At 40.6% G+C, this 19,043-nt stretch overlaps 4 protein-coding genes across 6 annotated transcripts; all 4 read left to right on the forward strand.

The window, feature by feature from the left end:
* Window positions 1-306: 306 nt before the first annotated feature.
* On the forward strand, window positions 307-2,309 carry LOC121973656 (50S ribosomal protein L35, chloroplastic-like). Its single transcript, XM_042525046.1, has 3 exons — window positions 307-650; window positions 728-844; window positions 2,062-2,309. The coding sequence occupies exons 1-3, from the start codon at window positions 390-392 to the stop codon at window positions 2,137-2,139; spliced, it is 456 nt and encodes a 151-aa protein (XP_042380980.1). The 5' UTR covers window positions 307-389; the 3' UTR covers window positions 2,140-2,309.
* Window positions 2,310-3,611: 1,302 nt separating this feature from the next.
* Window positions 3,612-8,336, forward strand: LOC121971107 (pyrophosphate-energized vacuolar membrane proton pump-like). Its single transcript, XM_042522226.1, has 8 exons — window positions 3,612-3,971; window positions 5,457-6,031; window positions 6,218-6,597; window positions 6,674-6,760; window positions 6,855-7,185; window positions 7,340-7,750; window positions 7,840-7,899; window positions 7,976-8,336. The coding sequence occupies exons 1-8, from the start codon at window positions 3,722-3,724 to the stop codon at window positions 8,180-8,182; spliced, it is 2,301 nt and encodes a 766-aa protein (XP_042378160.1). The 5' UTR covers window positions 3,612-3,721; the 3' UTR covers window positions 8,183-8,336.
* A 288-nt stretch (window positions 8,337-8,624) lies between these two features.
* Window positions 8,625-15,338, forward strand: LOC121971108. 3 transcript variants are annotated; one of them, XM_042522228.1, is made up of 10 exons: window positions 8,625-9,267; window positions 9,334-11,268; window positions 11,349-11,536; window positions 11,615-11,683; window positions 11,777-11,929; window positions 12,012-12,175; window positions 12,747-12,894; window positions 14,270-14,392; window positions 14,508-14,595; window positions 14,787-15,338. In XM_042522228.1, the coding sequence occupies exons 1-10, from the start codon at window positions 8,697-8,699 to the stop codon at window positions 14,954-14,956; spliced, it is 3,609 nt and encodes a 1,202-aa protein (XP_042378162.1). In that variant the 5' UTR covers window positions 8,625-8,696; the 3' UTR covers window positions 14,957-15,338. The 3 variants fall into 3 exon arrangements, with proteins under 3 accessions (XP_042378162.1, XP_042378163.1, XP_042378161.1); XM_042522229.1 differs by having other exon boundaries at window positions 9,349-11,268; XM_042522227.1 differs by having other exon boundaries at window positions 8,625-11,268.
* A 1,179-nt stretch (window positions 15,339-16,517) lies between these two features.
* On the forward strand, window positions 16,518-18,068 carry LOC121972773 (two-component response regulator ORR24-like). The gene is made up of 2 exons (XM_042524409.1): window positions 16,518-16,779; window positions 16,825-18,068. The coding sequence occupies exons 1-2, from the start codon at window positions 16,518-16,520 to the stop codon at window positions 18,066-18,068; spliced, it is 1,506 nt and encodes a 501-aa protein (XP_042380343.1).
* The last annotated feature ends 975 nt before the right edge of the window (window positions 18,069-19,043 follow it).

Consider the following 19,043-nt stretch of genomic DNA (forward strand, 5'->3'; position numbering starts at 1 on the left):
GTTTTTTTTTATTAGTTTTAATATATTTATGATGTCCTAGGAAGATATTTTAGCTTTTAATGGTTAAGTACCACGAAATCGTTTTAATTTATTTGTATTGTAATAAAAAATTGTTTGAGTCTCTATAGATTTTTTTTTTAAAAAATATTTTTCGGTATATTCTTACGGGTCCCTACCCGATCCCGAATATTCGGGATCCCGAACATTCAGGTCCCGACACTTTTTGGGTACGAGATCGGGAGAAAAAAAAAATTCCCAATTCTTATCGGGACGGGTATTGGGTAAGGGAGTTACGGGACGGGTTCCGACCCTATCCCACCCCTACTTCCCTCAATCCTGGAACCCTTTCACCGTTGAGAAAGGGCGAAAGTCACAGATAACCACAATCCATGGCCGCATCATCTTCCTTCTGCTTCCTGAGGCTGTCTCCTTTCTCTCCGCTTCCATTCCGCTTCGCCAATGGCTTCCGCCTCTCACAGTCTACTCCCGCCATCTCCCTTCAGCGCAGGCTCAGCTCCTTCGCCGCCGTTTCCGGTTCCCCTCTTCTACTCCAAGCAGGGCCCTTTCCGGCGACTTACGCTTCCTCATCCGGTAGGCCTGAAGCCTTCGCCGTCTTCGCCGCCAAGGGCTATAAGATGAAGACCCACAAGGTATCGCCCTTTCTGTATATTCTCGCCCTCTTTCGTCAATTCTGACGCGGAAAGTTTGCTCCTTTGTGGATTCGAAGGCTTCGGCGAAGAGATTTCGGGTGACTGGAAGAGGGAAGATTGTGAGGAGAGGGGCCGGGAAGCAGCACTTGCTGCGGAAGAAGAACACCAAGAGGAAGCTTCGACTTTCCAAAATGGTAAATTGATTTCTCGAATAACTCATCTGCATTTGCTTCTCGTATCCATGATTTCTAGTTGTATTTCGTTGAGGCTTCAGGAATCGTGCTATTGCCAACTTGTTGCCATCTATCATTGAAGATAACATCACCTATCACAGTTTATGAACAGTCGATATATTACATGCGGATAAAAAACATATTGTAGAGATTATGTTTTGCTGTGCGTTTGTGGAGGTTGATGAATTTGATTTTATGTCAAAGCAGCAAATTTTCAATAAAGTCGCATTCACTCTTCCTATTTTGTTAGTGAATAGGAATTTAGGAAGTTTTATGTCAGTACTAAGAACCAATAAAGTCGCATTCACTCTTCCTAGTTTGTTAGTGAATAGGAATTTAGGAAGTTTTATGTCAGTACTAAGAACCTCTAGCTCCAAGATTTATAAATACATAGTTTCAGATTTTGGACATTGGTTAGATGAAAAGGTTGTGATTTTGTGATATTAACCATCGAAAAAATTCTGAATTTGGGACATGGGACTGGCTTCTGGCACCACCTATAAGCAGGTCTAAGATGTTGAAACAATGAAGTGATGAGTCAAAACAACGAAAAAGAAAAACTGTGTATTCGAGAATTTTGTAATGTTATAGAATAAAAAGTGGTCCTTTTTGTTCTTAAAAAAAAAAGAGTGTTGATATCTTCTACTCAAGTTAAACTAATCAATTACACCAAGTACCTAGTGATCAATATAATCTTAAGTAAGCCAATCATTTGCATTTATTTACACTTTATTTGGCTTCAAAATATTGACATTCGGTATTGTCAACTCACTCAAGGTCTTATCCTAAGTGTTCTTTATCAAAGTAAACCACCCCGGCAGTAACCTTGAAATATAGGAACAGCCTTAAGCTAAATTTTGAAAGTTGTTTTATGTAAATTAACTTAATTTTCTTGTGTACTCAGGGTTATTCTCATTCTGTCAATTTCATTTCTCCCTAAATCTCTCTGAGACTGTAAATTGCTTTCTTTTCCATAAGTGCATTGCAGTGCCACTCCATGTCAGTTTTCCATGTTTGATGGGCTTAGTTGCAAGTCGTAGGCATCTGCACCTTGTAGTTTGGTTGTTTTGCCTCATATGTGTGCTCCCAATTGTCGATCTCTTTTCCATCCTCAAATGCTTAACCACCGATATTCCCTTTGTTACTTCAATCTGTTTCTGAAACATGTCCAATCGCAGCATCCAGTTAACAGAAGCGACTACGACAATGTGATCGGTGCGCTGCCATACCTCAAAGTGAACCGAAAGGCAACTTGAGTTTGTTCCTTTCCTGTACCTTTTGCTCTATTTTGTCGATCATCCATGCTTTATGCTCATGCACAATTGAACTTGAGCTGCTCATTGATCATTTCAAAAGTTTAATCATGTTAAAACTGTATTGTAGAGTAATTTATAATCAATCTCATGCAATTTCTCATGTTATCAAATGAATGGTGTTTAGACTGAAACATCTAATACAATTAACTAAGAGATCATGATCAGAATGATCAAATAATGCGAGATCTGTTATATCATTTTTGTTCAAATATATCAATTAAAATATGATGCGAGAGGTGCTCTAGAATACTTCCACATGCTTCTCCCAATAAATGGCCACAAAATTCTATTTGTTTATTAGAATATCCATTAGTCGAAATTATTAATTGTGGACATAGCTACAAAATAAAGTTAAAATATGACTCATTAGTCATTATTAATTACTGATTGTTTTTAGTCAATGACCATAATACGTAGGCTTAAGGTAGAACATTCAATGTCCACCAATAGTCAAAGATGGATAAGCATATACATTTAGTTGGTATTAGAGTGGAGAACTCATAAAGATTACCTCTTTGATTACATTACAAATATTTTATATACATATAAAAATGTATTGATGTCATTTTCAGTGATTTTATAAGTTCAAAAATCTCTTTTAATAAAGTGAGAGTTGCGTGTGGAAGAACAAGTTTCGTCCAACTCTATAAACATATAATTAAACATTAACAGCGTTCGTGGAAACATGTGATATTTGTGCTGTCCATGAAGTGGTTAGAACACCAATTCAATTTGTTCACATTGATGTCTTCCAAAGATTGTGGCAAATTAATTATTGTAGTTGTTCGAAGTTTGAAATGTTCTATCTCGATTTTAATAAAATCATTTTTATGTGAATTAATTGCTATAAATAATGAAACATGTTTTCGAAGGGCAAATTTGTATAATATGAACGAGTTTGGCTGGACAAATTTTCACATTGTCATTAAAAATATATAAAAAATTTACTTTTAACTGACATCTCAGCTTTTTTATTTCAAAAAAAAGTTAATTTTTTTAAGAGACATATTTGTTTTTATTTTAATTGTGTTTAATTCAAAATCACTACTGGGGCCCAACGCCCTCCCAGTCCCTGGCGCGGTATGCGGGCTCCACTTGGCTTTTTTTTGGTTTAGGCCTTTTTTTTTGGTTTTTTCTTATTATTGAGGAATAATTAGCTATCTCTAACGGAGGCCGATTCTGATTTGCCCCATATCTCTAACCAACCAGTCGGGGGTGATAAGGCGCGCGCCTCACTATTTAGCCTGCGTGTTGTCAGGTAATTTATTCGGGTGTGAGTGTGAATGGTAGAAAATTAATATGCGTTTCGTATGTCCCGCGAGATTGCTTAGATTAACGTGATCCGAAAATGGTAGCGTCTGTGTCCCCACACTTGCTTCAACGAAAGCCTTCTGTCTCTCCTTGGGTTCGTATATAAATAAGGCAAACCCCGGTATTCTTGGAGTCGTCCGGGAAGTGGGAACTCCGAATCCCTCGAAGCCATTGCCTTCGCCAGCATATTGCGTTGACGACGGATCCGGGGATGGGGGCGGCGATTCTTTCCGATCTCACCACCGAGGCTCTGATCCCGGCGACCGCCGTCGTCGGGATCGCTTTCGCACTGGTCCAGTGGGTCCTTGTGTCGAGGGTGAGCCTCTCTCCGGAGAAGGAGGCCAACGGGGCGGGAAACGATAAGAACGGCGACTCCGGCTACTTGATCGACGAGGAGGAAGGGCTTAACGATCACAATGTCGTCGTCAAGTGCGCTGAGATCCAGCGCGCCATTTCAGAAGGTAAGTGACGTGATTAGATCTGGTTATTTTGTTTTTTTTTTTCAGTCAGATCTGCGGTGTTCAGTGTTTGAAATTTGAATTCGCTGAGTTTGCGTGTAGCTTGTTCTGCAGAAGAAACTTCGTTTCAGATCAGTGGATCCGCCTTTTACTCTCTAGATTTTCTGTTATTTTGAAGCTAATAATTCTATGCGCAGGAGGTCCTTTCAGCTTTCTTTGTCAATCTATTTCAAATTTGTCTTGGTATACTTCTTCATATGCTGGTTCTTGTGGATTTTGCCTTTGTATCCTCGATTAAAATTGATGGCTTTGTTTTAGAACTGCGCTATCTTTTTTTCTCGTTAGTTTTTTTTCGAATTTGCGCTGGCACTTTTTTTTATTGCAGCAAAGGTTTTAACCTCGTAGTATCATTTTATTCAGAAATTATGGATTTTTTCCCTTTCGAATTTTCTTATTATTTTTATTATATACGTCGCTCTTGTGTCCTATTATCCTCTCAGATCAAGCCTGATTTACAGTGATCAGTAGCATGGCTAACTACCGGTGTAAATTAGAGGGATAACCCAGGTCTCCAGTTCAATTAGAGGATCTTCCTTGTCCTGTGAGCAAGTGGATGGAATAGTGCACCATCATCATCTTCCAGTACTGCTTGTTCTAATTATTTGAGATCGGCTATGTGAAAACCGTCAACAACAACGACAGTCCTGGTCTGGAGGGAAAATAAATATTGGTGGTTGCATTTTGCGTAGGGTGACGGCATTAAAGTTGTCTAGACCTGCAAATGTGAATTAATTTCTACTTTTCAAAAGTAGTATATATGGTTTAGAATTTTGTATTCTAGTTGCCTCAGATCTATCTTGCTTGACATAGGCCAAGAACCTCAGCATTAATTGACTTAAAGCCAACTATTTTGCCCCGGTTTTAGTTGTGTGTTTAAATTCCACCAAATTGCTAGCGTTTTATTTATTTTGACAGTAAAAATATCAGATTTGATGTTCCAGCCAAATCAATCTATAACTTAAGTTTTAGACTTGCAGTGTAGTTTGACCAATTAAAATTTTATGAGTGGGAATTCCTTATGTCCTAACCGAGTATTTAGCATTCACTAGAGAGCTGCTTTTTGCTTTCCATCTAGTCTGAAGTATCTTTTAGCACATGATCCATTTCCTTTGTTTTTTTCCTTTCATGGATTGATGAGCCTTTTATATCTCTCATTTTTAGTACTATTCAAACTTTATATGGCATAATATTAAATTTAACGACTTCATTGCTAAATTTATAATTTTTGGACAATCAATTTGTGAATAAGGAGACAGGAGCTCATGTAAATTAGGTGCCAAAGATTCTGGATCCAGTACTTATTTAACTTTGATCCTATACACATTTCTAAACAAGACTATTACTAAACTTTAAGTTTTTTATTCTGGCAATCTTATTGGCATAAATAAGTTTATGACATCTGACAATGAACTTTCTTCCTTTTAACAGGAGCTACTTCTTTCCTTTTTACTGAATATCAGTATGTTGGAATCTTCATGGCTATTTTTGCAATACTAATCTTCCTCTTCCTTGGCTCTGTTGAGGGCTTTAGCACAAAGAGCCAACCGTGCACTTACAGCAAGGACAAGACTTGCAAGCCTGCCCTTGCCAATGCCATCTTTAGCACCTTGGCTTTCTTGCTTGGAGGTATCACCTCTGTGGTATCTGGATTCCTTGGTATGAAAATTGCTACGTATGCCAATGCCAGGACAACTCTAGAAGCTAGAAAGGGTGTAGGAAAGGCTTTCATCACTGCATTCCGGTCAGGCGCTGTGATGGGCTTTTTGCTCGCAGCTAATGGGCTTCTGGTGCTCTTTATTTCCATCAACTTATTCAAATTGTATTATGGTGATGACTGGGAAGGACTTTTTGAAGCTATTACTGGTTATGGCCTTGGTGGGTCTTCCATGGCTCTCTTTGGCAGGGTTGGTGGTGGTATCTATACCAAGGCTGCTGATGTTGGGGCTGATCTGGTTGGAAAGGTTGAAAGGAACATTCCTGAGGATGACCCAAGGAACCCTGCTGTAAGAATCTCTCATTCAACATGTATCTTCCTTTTTGACCTTAGATATCTTGATGTTTCTTTTAAAATAATCAAGAGTTCACTCATGTCCTTATTCAGGCAAGTATCAGATTTAGTTCTCGTCAGAACGACCAAACTTATTTGAATTTTTATAATGTTCTAGCAAATGCTTCATTCTTGTTTGCAGGTTATTGCTGACAATGTTGGTGATAATGTCGGGGATATTGCTGGAATGGGATCAGATCTCTTTGGCTCTTATGCCGAGTCCTCATGTGCTGCTCTTGTTGTTGCTTCAATATCTTCCTTTGGAATTAATCATGATTTGACAGCAATGTTATACCCCTTACTGATTAGTTCCATGGGCATCATTGTTTGTCTGATTACCACACTCTTTGCTACTGACTTCTTCGAGATTAAAGCAGTGAATGAGATTGAACCTTCATTAAAGAGACAGCTTATCATCTCCACTATTCTCATGACTGGAGGAATTGCAATTGTCACTTGGGTAGCACTCCCATCTACTTTTACAATCTTCAATTTTGGTGTCCAGAAGACTGTCAAAAACTGGTAACTTATTCCACTTTACCTTTGCTCTTTTCGATAAAATTGTGAAGTTAGCTTATTGTCTGAGATGCACTGGTAGGGAGCTCTTCTTCTGCGTAGCAATTGGCTTATGGGCTGGTCTCGTGATAGGGTTTGTCACCGAGTACTACACAAGCAATGCTTACAGGTATCGATTGAATCAAGCTTTAATTTGTCACCTGCTCTCAGTTGGTTGGCTTTCAGCATCTCTCTACTTCATTTTCATTGACCCCTTCTTTCAGCCCTGTGCAAGATGTTGCCGATTCCTGTAGAACTGGAGCTGCTACAAATGTTATCTTCGGTCTTGCTTTGGGATACAAATCCGTCATCATTCCAATATTTGCTATAGCTGCCAGCATTTTTGTTAGTTTCAGTTTTGCTGCAATGTATGGTATTGCAGTCGCTGCTCTTGGAATGCTTAGCACCATTGCAACTGGTCTTGCCATTGATGCCTATGGGCCTATCAGTGACAATGCTGGAGGAATTGCAGAGATGGCAGGGATGAGCCACAGGATCCGCGAGAGAACAGATGCTCTTGATGCTGCAGGCAACACAACTGCTGCTATCGGAAAGGTAACACAACAATGCTCTTGATGCTCTTTATTGAAAGTTGTGCATTCATTCTCTTCCTAATCCTTTTATTTTTTTTGTTGTAGTATGTTTGATTCACGTTTAGAGCTATACTGTCTCAACTTTATCAATCTATTTGTTGTGTGCTTTCTTCTAGGGTTTTGCCATAGGTTCAGCTGCCTTGGTGTCCCTTGCACTTTTTGGAGCCTTCGTGAGCCGTGCAGCAATCTCGACTGTGGATGTCCTGACACCCAAAGTTTTCATTGGGCTTCTTGTTGGCGCTATGCTCCCCTACTGGTTCTCAGCCATGACCATGAAGAGTGTTGGCAGTGCAGCTCTCAAAATGGTCGAAGAAGTTCGACGTCAGTTCAACACCATCCCTGGACTCATGGAGGGAACTGCTAAACCAGACTATACAAACTGTGTCAAGATATCAACAGACGCCTCCATCAAGGAAATGATCCCTCCTGGTGCTCTGGTCATGCTGACTCCTCTAGTCGTCGGGACTCTTTTCGGAGTCGAAACACTTTCTGGAGTTCTTGCAGGCTCACTTGTTTCCGGTGTCCAGGTTCATAGATCTCTCTCCGTCTCAGACACATCATTTCCATCCAATTTGATCGTTGCATTGAATCTGAATTCATAACAAACCTTGCACAGATTGCTATCTCAGCATCAAACACTGGCGGTGCATGGGACAATGCAAAGAAGTACATTGAGGTAAAAAACACTCCCTCATGCTTATCATTGCTTGAAAACTATTCAACCGGTAATTCTTGCTTCATGAACTGATCAGGCCGGAACTTCAGCGCATGCCCGGTCCCTCGGCCCAAAGGGATCCGACCCCCACAAGGCGGCAGTGATCGGCGACACCATCGGTGATCCGCTCAAGGACACATCTGGTCCTTCCCTCAACATCCTCATCAAACTCATGGCAGTGGAATCACTCGTGTTTGCTCCATTCTTTGCCACCCATGGTGGCATCCTCTTCAAGTTGTTTTAGGATGTTTTTTTTTCCCTTAGCAATGTTGTACGGTACCAATCTTCTATTCTTTACTACCCATTCTCACTACTTTACTACTTTATTTGTATCAGAGCCATCAGATTTTTACTTAGCTAAAGTTATGTTAAGATAATTGAATATTTTTCATTGTTCAGATATGTGAGATTGACATAAAATTCATGGATTATTTCTCATAATCGTACGAATTGCAACGCAATTAGTGCTTTATAAAAACTATTTTCAAGTCTAAAACTCCGAGATAAATTTCAATGTCATGCTGATGTGGACTGTGCAAAACTTCGCTTGTTCATCAACTATCTTTTAATTATCGTTAAATATATTATTTATGTTATTTTCCGTCAATTTTATTATTTTTTCCCAAATACGTATCAATATATATATATATATATATATATATATATATATCCCTACTTTCGGCTTCGTCCACTTCCTTGATCTCGTCGGCTTTCTCCTCGATCCCTCCTCAAAACCCTAGCTTTGGATTATCCGTTGTATGGCTTGCGATCGGAGGGATCCCTACCCTTCGGGCCCCTCTGACGCCGACCACCCCTCCACCTCCGGCGATCGCAGGGTCAAGCTCCGCTATAGCTATGGCGGCACGATTCTGCCTCGCCTCAGCGACGGCGCCCTCCGCTACGTCGGCGGGGAGACCCGCATCCTAACCGTCAACCGCGAAGCTTCGCTGCCAGAGATCCTACGCAAGATGACCGAGGCCTACGGAGGGCCGGTCGTGCTCCGGTACCAGCTCCCCGACGAGGATCTTGACGCTCTCATCTCCGTGTCCACCTCGGAGGACCTGGAGAACATGATGGAGGAGTACGATAAGCTCGCAGCGGAGAATCCCAACGCCAAGCTACGAGTCTTCCTCTTCTCGCCATCTGATGTGTCCGGCAGTGGTTCCGATCCACTTGCCCCGTATCATGATTTGCAGGACACTGGCGCGAGGTATCTCGAAGCTGTCAATGGATTGGATTTGAGCATCAGGAGAAGGGATAGCGTGGCAAGTTTCCCGTCCACCCAGAATTCCGATGTATTGACGGCCGTCGAGGCACTTGTCAATGAAGGTATATCGCCTGTTCATTCTCCTACAGGTACATCTGCTCGATATGCATCAAAACCAAATTTTGCAGGGCAAGACGTTCCAGATCTGATACTGACTACAAATTACAATGATCAAATCCAAATTTTGAGTTCAACTCAGTCTGAATTGCCTCCTTCAGTGCCAAATCAACACAAATTCTTGAATCCAGTACAGGTTGAATTTCCTTCAGCCACACCAATTGTTCCCCAGCCCTACATAGATCAACAACATGATCACCTCCAACCTTTTGTAGGAGTGGAATCTCCTTCTCAAATCAATGTTGCGGTGGCTCCAAATGCTTATATCCTACCTAATAGCACAACTGCTCAGGTTGGCAATGGGATGACAAGAGTGGATTTCCAGACAGACCTTAATGCTGGAAAGATTATGAGGATTCCTGGTGATGCAAAGCTGCAGCCTTTATCAAAGCTACCTCCACTGCCTCCTCCTCACTTTTTCGCACCAAATGTGGAACGGCGCCCAGTGCCAGCATTATCTCCTGTGCTGACTGCTAAATTTGAGGACTGCAGTTTATGTCAGAAGGCCTTGCCCCATGCCCATTCAGATACCCTGATAAATGATCAAGGTAACAGCCACAAACATGCCATTTCTGAAGCAAATACGTTATTACAGAGTCTCAGCGCTGAAGATTTAACCAAACGAGTACCACTTCAAACAGCAGACAGTGGTGTGGATATCCAAGCTAAGAATTTGTCGAATTTGTCTACTGCAGCTCCTTGGAACCGTGAGTTGTCTGAGACAGCTCCTGCTACTTCCCAAATTATTGTGAAGTCACCTGTAAATTCAACCTATCTGGACCATGCTAAGACTCCTCTACCACCCGTTTTTGTGGGGCTACCTGATGCTTCACAACTATCATCCGGGACTGAAAGCAATCCTGAAAAATCCCACAAAGAAGACTTGGTGCAAAAGCAGCAACAATTGCCTGTAAATTGTGACCATTCTAATATTGTACCAATAACAGCTTCATTAGCCACACCACACAACCCTCTTGGAGCATTCCTCATTCCTCAATCTCATGAAGAAGATTCCTCACAACAACAGATGCCATTGTTACAAAATATTGGATTCCATAATTATCCGTTTAATCAAGGTTTTATCCATAAATCTTTTGTTGCGAATGCTAATTTACCCAGACATCTGGATGTCCGGGCATTGTATAGCCATGGTTGGCCTATGGATGGAATGATGCAACCTCTTAGCATGAATCCTCCTGGGGCTCCAGGCTTCAGTGGTTACCCAAGGCCAGCAGCTGTCTTGTCTGATGTTGGCATCTCCAAGGATTTAAACTCTGGACAGACACCATTGTTTATGATGAATAGTCATAATGCCGGGCTTCTGGATATAGGGAGTGAATTATCTATTAGTAATCCCCTAATTGCATCTGGAATTGTTCCAGAAGGAAATTCTAGTTTGCTATCTAGTCAGTTGCCAGCTATGTCGAGGGATGTTTCTTATCGTCAGAGTGTTCAGCTTTCCGACAGCATTCAGACTCCACACATCATAGGGAACCATGAGCTATACTCATATCATCATGAAACAGGAGCCGGACCTAGAGGGATGTTCAATTATGCAGATCCTGTCCATGACAATGATACGAGCAATAAAAATCTTAATGACAAAAAAGATGATATTCCCAGTGTCAGTCCAGCAGAAGTATTAACAAATAGCAATGGGTCTATTCCTCAAAATGGCAATGCTTTGCTTCACCACAATACAGACCAAATACAGCAAGTTGTTTCCCCAGACCAACTTGTGAGCGACATGGATCCTCAGAAACTATTGGAGAGTAAAATCCTCCCTTCAAGACCAAGCAATGCTTCTACAGCCACACAAGAGTTGTCCAACAGGAATTATCCTGTAAATAGCATAAGGTCTGAGCTAAGTACTCCTGTAGCTGTTTCTGTTCAGATGCCAAGTTCTTTAAATATGGATGCATCTACAGAGCCACATCCATTAAAAGGTTTTGTGCCTTCTGCTTTATGAATATTTATTGGTGCTTTAAGTTAACTACATCCATAATCTGTTTTGTTAAATATTTAGGAGATGCCCATAGTAAAGAAGATATCCCGAATACTGAAGGGAGAACATCAGCGTCAGCACTTACACTACAATCATCTGAACTTCCAGTTCCAATTTTTGATTCTCATGAAACAAAAGATACAACTCATAGTTCTTTCAGAGAAAGTGCAATTATCGAGGACAAAATAGCAACAGATGAAAAGAAAGAGGTGATAACCATATCCTTTTTCATTTTTTTATGTGTGTATTTGTGCTGTTACCATGTGCTTAAAATCATTGTGATGCAGACTAAGACAAAACAATTAGAGAAAGCGAAGAATGTTTTTCCTAATATAGATGAGATTGGAAACCTCCAGGTTAGAAGATAGAGTTAGATATTATTCACTACTTAATCTTATGTTCATTGTACAATATGGAAATAACAGACTGACATCTGCTGTCACTCAAAGGTAATAAAAAATAGTGATTTGGAGGAGTTGCAAGAACTTGGGTCTGGGTCTTTTGGGACTGTATATCATGGCAAGTGGAGAGGCACAGATGTGGCAATCAAGAGAATCAATGACAGGGTTTTTTCTGGGAATTCATCAGAGCAGGATCGTGCAGTATGTTTCCAATTAGTAAATTGCTTCATATGCTTCTTTTCATGTAGAATTCGTGCTTACATGCGTTTATGAATAAACTCAGAGGGCTGATTTTTTAAATGAGGCCTGTAAGCTTGGCAGCTTGCACCATCCGAATGTTGTGGCATTTTATGGCATTGTTCTTGATGGCCCAGGGGGATCTATTGCAACAGTAACAGAGTTTATGGTTAATGGTTCACTTCGGCGTGCTTTGCAGAAGAATGAGAAGTAATCTCCTATCTTTTTATTCTATTATGTTACGCATCAATAAATTTATGTATGGTTCACAATCTGATCTTGTCAGCTGGTTGAATCTAGAATTCCTAGTTGAAACATCAGTCGACCCATTTTAAATTAAGCTGCATCTTTTCATTTACTGCATCAAAGGAACTCAAACCAGCTAATTTTCTGTGAATTGGAAGATCCAACTGGTTCAAACTAGAGCAGATTGGTTCAAAATGCACAAGCATCTAGGGGCTCCTATTCATCTCTATTTCTGTTAGTTATACTAACTGTTCTATTTTCTTTAGTATTTTAAAGACCATGGGAAATAAAGTAAACCTAAGAGAAGCCAGGATTAAGGATCTTTTACTCCATCAAAGACACAAATCTTGCATATTTCTATTTCCTTTATTTGGTACCAGTGATTTTAGTTTCTGTTGTTGTTTTCTATAGATGAAGTATAGTTTGTTGACCCTACCAGTCTTGTAAGTGCTATAACATAACTTATATTGGTGACGGTATTTGGCTGGTTGTTTTATCTTTGATCTTATTCATGTTAATCATTGCCTTTGAACAGGATGCTTGATAGGCGTCGACGACTTCTTATCGCAATGGATGTGGCATTTGGCATGGAATACTTGCATAGTAAAAATATTATACACTTTGATTTGAAAAGTGATAACTTGCTTGTCAACTTGAGGGATCCTCAGCGTCCAATATGCAAGGTAAAAGTTGTATTTAGTTTTCAAAATATTATTTGAGACTATTTTGAAATGCTAAAGTGGAACTTCAAGTTTTCTGAGTAATCTCGTTTGACTGAACTAAATTTGCATCTTAAAAATTATCAACTTGGGAAATCATATAGTTCCTCAAATGTGAACTGATTGTAAGTTTGTAACAGAGTATGGTTGTGGATTTAGTTTGTGGCCTTTGGTTTATCTTTTGACCAAGGATTTAAAATTTGAATTGTTAAGCTCATTGGCCATATGCAATATCTTCTCTCCAGAACAAAAAAAGAAAAATCCCAAGTGAAAAAAAAGAGGCAGCCCGGTGCATGGAGCTCTCTCCATGCGGGGTCCCGGAGAAGGATTCATTGTACGCAGCTTTATCTTGCTTTTTGTAAGAAATTGTTTTTAGGATTCGAACCCATGACCTTTTGGTCATAAAGTAACAACTTTACCTTTGGCCCCCTATGGGCCAAGGCTCCCCTTTCCAAAAAAAATCCCAAGAGAAGTATTAGGAAATAGGAAAAGGCAAGAAAAGAAAAATACAAATTCACCCTCTACTCTTCTCTTATGGTTGTTTGGTGATGCACTATACAGTTTGATGTCTTGATGTGATACACCATGCTTATCTTTGATAAAGGGAACCAAAACTCAGGTTAAAGTGAACTATTTGTTGAGGCAGCTTAAATTAGAAGTCTTTCCTGCAACTATTGTTTGACTTAAACTGCTTTTGAGGCGTATAGAAGGTCTCTTGAGGAGTTTTTACAATCTGTCCTCATTATTCTATATTCTTTTTTCTTGTACTTGTTGGGTATTAGTAAGTTTTGTTTCTTTAGTGAAAGAACCAACAGTAACTTTATTTAATGTGTTAAGGTTTGCTTATAAAAATTGACTGGAAAATGTACTTTGGTGTTTGGTGCTACACTACACGGACAAAGCATGGCCCAACAAGTGAATGTGTGCTAACGTTGTGTCCATTCAGTTTCTAAATTTTTTAATAACATCGTGCCCAACATATGAAGTGAACTTATAGATGATATTGGCAAAGATAAATAAAGGAAACATGTTTCATTAAAACAATAAAAAATGGCCTGTGATTTTACATGGTTGATCTTGTGAAATTTTTTTGGAATATATATATTTCTGTTACATAGTAATTGGGTTAGCTCGAAGAATCAATAGTGGATAAAGCTTTAACCACTGTACAAATTATATTGTGATATGTGGGGCAAAGAACAAGAAAAGTAAAGGAAAAAAATATCACAAAGTGTTTTTTCGGAACTTTGTGCTAGAGCATTGCCTTAACTGCTTGTGTCGTACTGTTTATTGTTTCCTTTTTTAGCATGGCAGCATGTTACTGAAACACACTGTGCAGGTGGCTGATCTTGGTCTTTCAAAATTGAAATACGAGACACTGATGTCTGGTGGCATGCGAGGCACTCTACCTTGGATGGCACCTGAACTTCTTGGCGGCAAAGATATCAAGTATAGTGAAAAGGTGATGATGAGTTGTATCATTCATAATGTCAAAGCCAATCCATTTCAATTTTCTATCCATATTATCTTTAACTGTGCAAGTCTATCATCCATCAAATTCAATCGTTGTGCCATAGGTTGATGTATTCTCCTTTGGCATAGTGATGTGGGAGCTCATCACTGGAGATGAACCATATCGGGATATGCATTATGGACTTATTATAGGTGATTTTTGCATACTGTCAAATTTCTCTTGGATGCTGGCTTACACGTCTGTGTTAGTGGAGCCAAAGTTGTATGGCCTTTTTATTCATATTTTGTATTATTTTTCTATTATTGACACTGTCATGACAACTGCATCACTAGAATATTCATATCTTGGTGTATATCTCCTCTCAGTTCTTTGCTCTCAACAGGAGGGATTCTGAACGATACACTACGACCTCCCGTGCCTGAATCTTGTGATCCCGAATGGAAATCTCTAATGGAGCAATGCTGGGGCACGGAACCTTCACAGCGCCCCAGCTTCACCGACATCGCAAACAGGTTGAGGGCGTTGGCAGCTTCTCTTCCTCAAAAAGGATAGGTCATGGGAAGCTATCCTAACACACTATCAAACTCTCGCCGGCCAGTACCATTACCTGACGTATTTATCATCTTCATGAGTGTGCCGAGCTCAGTTTGAGATTTTTTTTTTTCTTTGTAATGAAGAGGTTCGTGTTCGTCACGGGTGTGTGCAGCTCCGCTTAAGATTTTTTGTTTGTAATGAAGAGATTGGTGTCCATAAAATTCCTGTATAGAGTTTTGCATGTTATTGCACTACCGCCTGTCCAGTTTGTTAATTCTTTGAATTAGCCAAGTAGTAAAGGGCCAAACAGCTATACGCTGCCATATTAAAGAAAAGAACATGCAGCTGTGGATTCATTCGTTCTTGAACTCTTAATGGAATGCTATTTTGTCAATTTTCATACATTGTCTAGTTTGAGATGTTGCTGATTGTTTCGTTCTGGCTATCTTGCATTATCTATATTGTCATTAAATCCAAACTACGTGATGCCTATGTGGATAGTGAATAAGTATTTTTTTTTATATATATCTCAGGTATTTAAATTTTACGACTCAAATAATAGATGGTGTGTCTTATGGAAATTGAATTGCTTGATAAATGCATTTTATTTTTTACCACCCCATCAAGTGGCAGAAAGGTGAATACGTTTGTCCTCAGCGTTCTTGTCAATCCATCTTAGGATTAATACAGAGGAGGTAAATCATGGACGGCTACTAATTTTTATAATAGTGATTAGCACATAAGGGAAGTATTTACCTCGGTTTTATCGAGATTCGAACCTCAGATTTCATGATGACAACATCTCATACGCTAGTCACTAGACCCATCCGAGGATATTTTTTTCACCCCATCAAGCCATGCGGTCAGATAAATACGTTTTTTTTAATAAAAAAATAATTAACCAGATGAAATAATATTGAACCTGGGAGTTAATAATACGGTGGCATCCAAATAAATAATATATATATATATATATAATTTTTTTTATTTATTTTCCCTTCCAAAATCTACTATATACGTTTCATTTTTCTTAGATACGTTCATGCATAACAATAATAATAATAATAATATTATTATTATTAAACCATTCAAGCTAAGCAATTTCCTATAGTAATAGTAATATAAATTATGAATGCATATATGTTGATAGTTTCTTATTTATATTCCTTTCCAAATTCTACAACATATGCTTGATTTTATTTGATAATCTGTTTACAAAATTAATAAAAATAAATAAATAATAAATTATAGAAATAGCTATTGGTTATGAATATATGTCGGTAATTTCTTGTTTATTTTTCTTCCCAAAACATTCTTTCTGATTATTAATTTTTGATATAGTGATAATTTCTTGCCTCTTCTAAATGTTCAAAGCACCAACCAAACTGTTTATTCCAGAAAAAAAAAATCTTAAGATTGATTGCTTTGGCCTATGTTAAAACTAATCAATTTTATAATTGCGAAAGATTTTTAAAAAGAATTTACAAAATCAAATGTACATCCCCTTTCATATATATTTCTTTATCCTCTGCGAGCACTTCGTTCATTCTGTTCCTTCAGAGATTTCTTGTATGTTTCCATGGCGACCGCCAATGAGTTCCCCATAAGCATTCGAGTTCTCGCCATCGACAACGATCCCATCTGCCTCAAGTTGCTAGAAAACCTCCTAATCCGATGCCAATACCAAGTCGTGGCGACTACTCAGGCGAGCAGCGGCCTGAGGATGTTGAGGGAGAACACGCACGAGTTTGATCTGGACATCACCGACATCCACATGGCGGACATGGACGGTTTCATGCTCCTCCAGATCATAACTCGAGAATTTGGCATTCCAGTCATCAGTAATTAAAAATTTTTGTTTTATCCTGATCTTTCTGATCTTCCAGTTTACATTCCTTGGCCGGCGATTGCAGTATCGTCGGTAGATGGAGCGAGGCAGACGGTGGCGAAGGCGGTGGTTCACGGAGCTTGCCAGTACTTGCTGAAGCCTGTGCGGATGCAAGAACTGAGGAACGTATGGCAACACGTGCTCAGGAAGAAGCTCGTCGGCGGGAAACCGAACGCGCTTGCGGATTCTGAAGGCAGCTACTCGAGCGATTTCAACGCGAGCGACGACGAAAACGCCGTCGGAGGAAATTTTCCTCCGGAATCCGGCGATTCGCGCGGCGGCAAGAGGCCCAGAATCAGTTGGACTCTGGAACTTCACCAGAAATTTCTCGCCGCCATCAACGAACTCGGCATCGACAGTAGGTTCACTCCCTCCCCTGTTTCATTTCTTTCCTCGGACGAAATTCACGATTTCTTGCGGGCGGTTTGCAGAGGCTGTGCCGAAGAAGATACTCGATCTTATGAACGTCGAGAACCTGACGAGGGAGAAAGTCGCCAGCCATTTACAGGCACGCTAGCTAGCTCTCGATCGATCTTTGCACTTTTCTTTTCGCAGCGTGTTATGATCTTCGATCTTTGCTTGCAGAAGTACCGGCAGTACGTGAGGAGACTCAAGGAGCTGACGGACCGTAATTCTAGCGCGAATCCCGGCGGCTTGTCGTTCAGGAATCTATCGCGGATGAAGAGCGACTCGCTGGATGTTTTCAGGCGCTACCATGCAGTGGGGCGGATGCGGATACTCCCGCCGCTCGCTTCTTTCCCGACCTATCCGGTCGCCGGAGTTGATATGCTTTCCGGTGCAGCCGCGCTCGGCCACAGCCCGGGCCATTTGGGGAGCTACCAGAGCTTCGGATTCGCAGGGAATAATTGCTTCCGGCCAAATTCGCTCGGCGGATCAGCGCCGACGCCTCTCGATCAGCTGGGGGAGATACAGCAGCAAGCGAGCGGGTTGCTCGGTGGCAGCGGCTCTGTTCCTGACGGCCTCGGTTGGCTGCTGCAGGGGAATAAGCCACAAATGGCGGACGGAGAAGAAGACTCGTTCGACTTTGAAATCGATTTCCCTGAGCTCGATCGTTGCTTGCCTGAGCAAGCGTGGAGAAATATTAATGGCGACCCAGCGAGCGAGCGTCTGGCCGGCGCGCTGCCTGGATGCCAATCGGCTGTGAACATGGATGAAACCGCTCAGAGTTGTGAAATTAATGGAGACGGTGAGGAGGGTTCTTCCACCAAAGGTCTTGTGTGATCCCTTGGATTGGATGGTTCTTTTCTTTTGCTGATTTGTTTTGGGCATGAACTGTACTGGATTCCTTCAATTTCTCATGAGAATTGACATGGATAGTCTTGTTCTGGCAAAAATACCATGGATGTTATTCTTCGGAGATTGTGGGAAAAGATGAAGAAAGAACCTCTATCGGCGGAGCCATCAGTGAAGTGTTATTGATGTTGATAAAATCGCCATGACCGAGATGGGGCCAAACTGTGTTCGGTGTTAGATGGAATCATTATGAGCTAGAGGGAGGTGGGGCCATCAGAGCTACTTATTGTGGTAAAAAAAGTGAAACGTTCGCCCCTAACAATTCCGTCGTACCCGACCCAAGACCATCACAAGAGAAGTAAATCACAGCATCCGAGCGAGCATGTGGCGGACAGGGTGTAATACGGGAATAGAGAATTTATTCTCCAGCTGCCCCGAGGATCGACCCTGCGACCTCATTGTGGCAACACCCGCTATATACCAACTCGGATGACCCGCGGGATCCCATCAGAGCTACTTGTGAATATGTAGAAGAGCGTCACTGTATATTGTAGGAAGAATTGAATCGTCTCGAGAACCTATGGGGAGAGAAGATCAGAAGAGAGGAGGGTTAGAATAGAGTTTGGGGTGTCCTGACTTGTCAATTTCAGCGCTCAAATTAGTCTTCGATAGGGGAGATGAAGAATATGAATAGTAATAAATGTGTGTGTAGAGTCATACGTAAAAATATACATATACCTTGGTCTGCATGAGCGAGACTTTTTATAGTACTGATCCTGCTCCAAGATCCTTGAGATTGACTCGTTGGTGTGTTAGTCCAACAAACAAAAAAAAAAAAAAAAAATTTACCACTGTTGAAAAGATGACGGCATGAGATAAGTGGAATGCTAAATGTTGATTTAGAAAAGAGTAAGTCCCCCCCTATTTTCATCCGGCACTATCCTTTTATACTTCCCCTCCGGA

Source organism: Zingiber officinale, chromosome 4A (assembly GCF_018446385.1).
Source record: "Zingiber officinale cultivar Zhangliang chromosome 4A, Zo_v1.1, whole genome shotgun sequence".
Classification (NCBI taxonomy): Eukaryota; Viridiplantae; Streptophyta; class Magnoliopsida; order Zingiberales; family Zingiberaceae; genus Zingiber; species Zingiber officinale.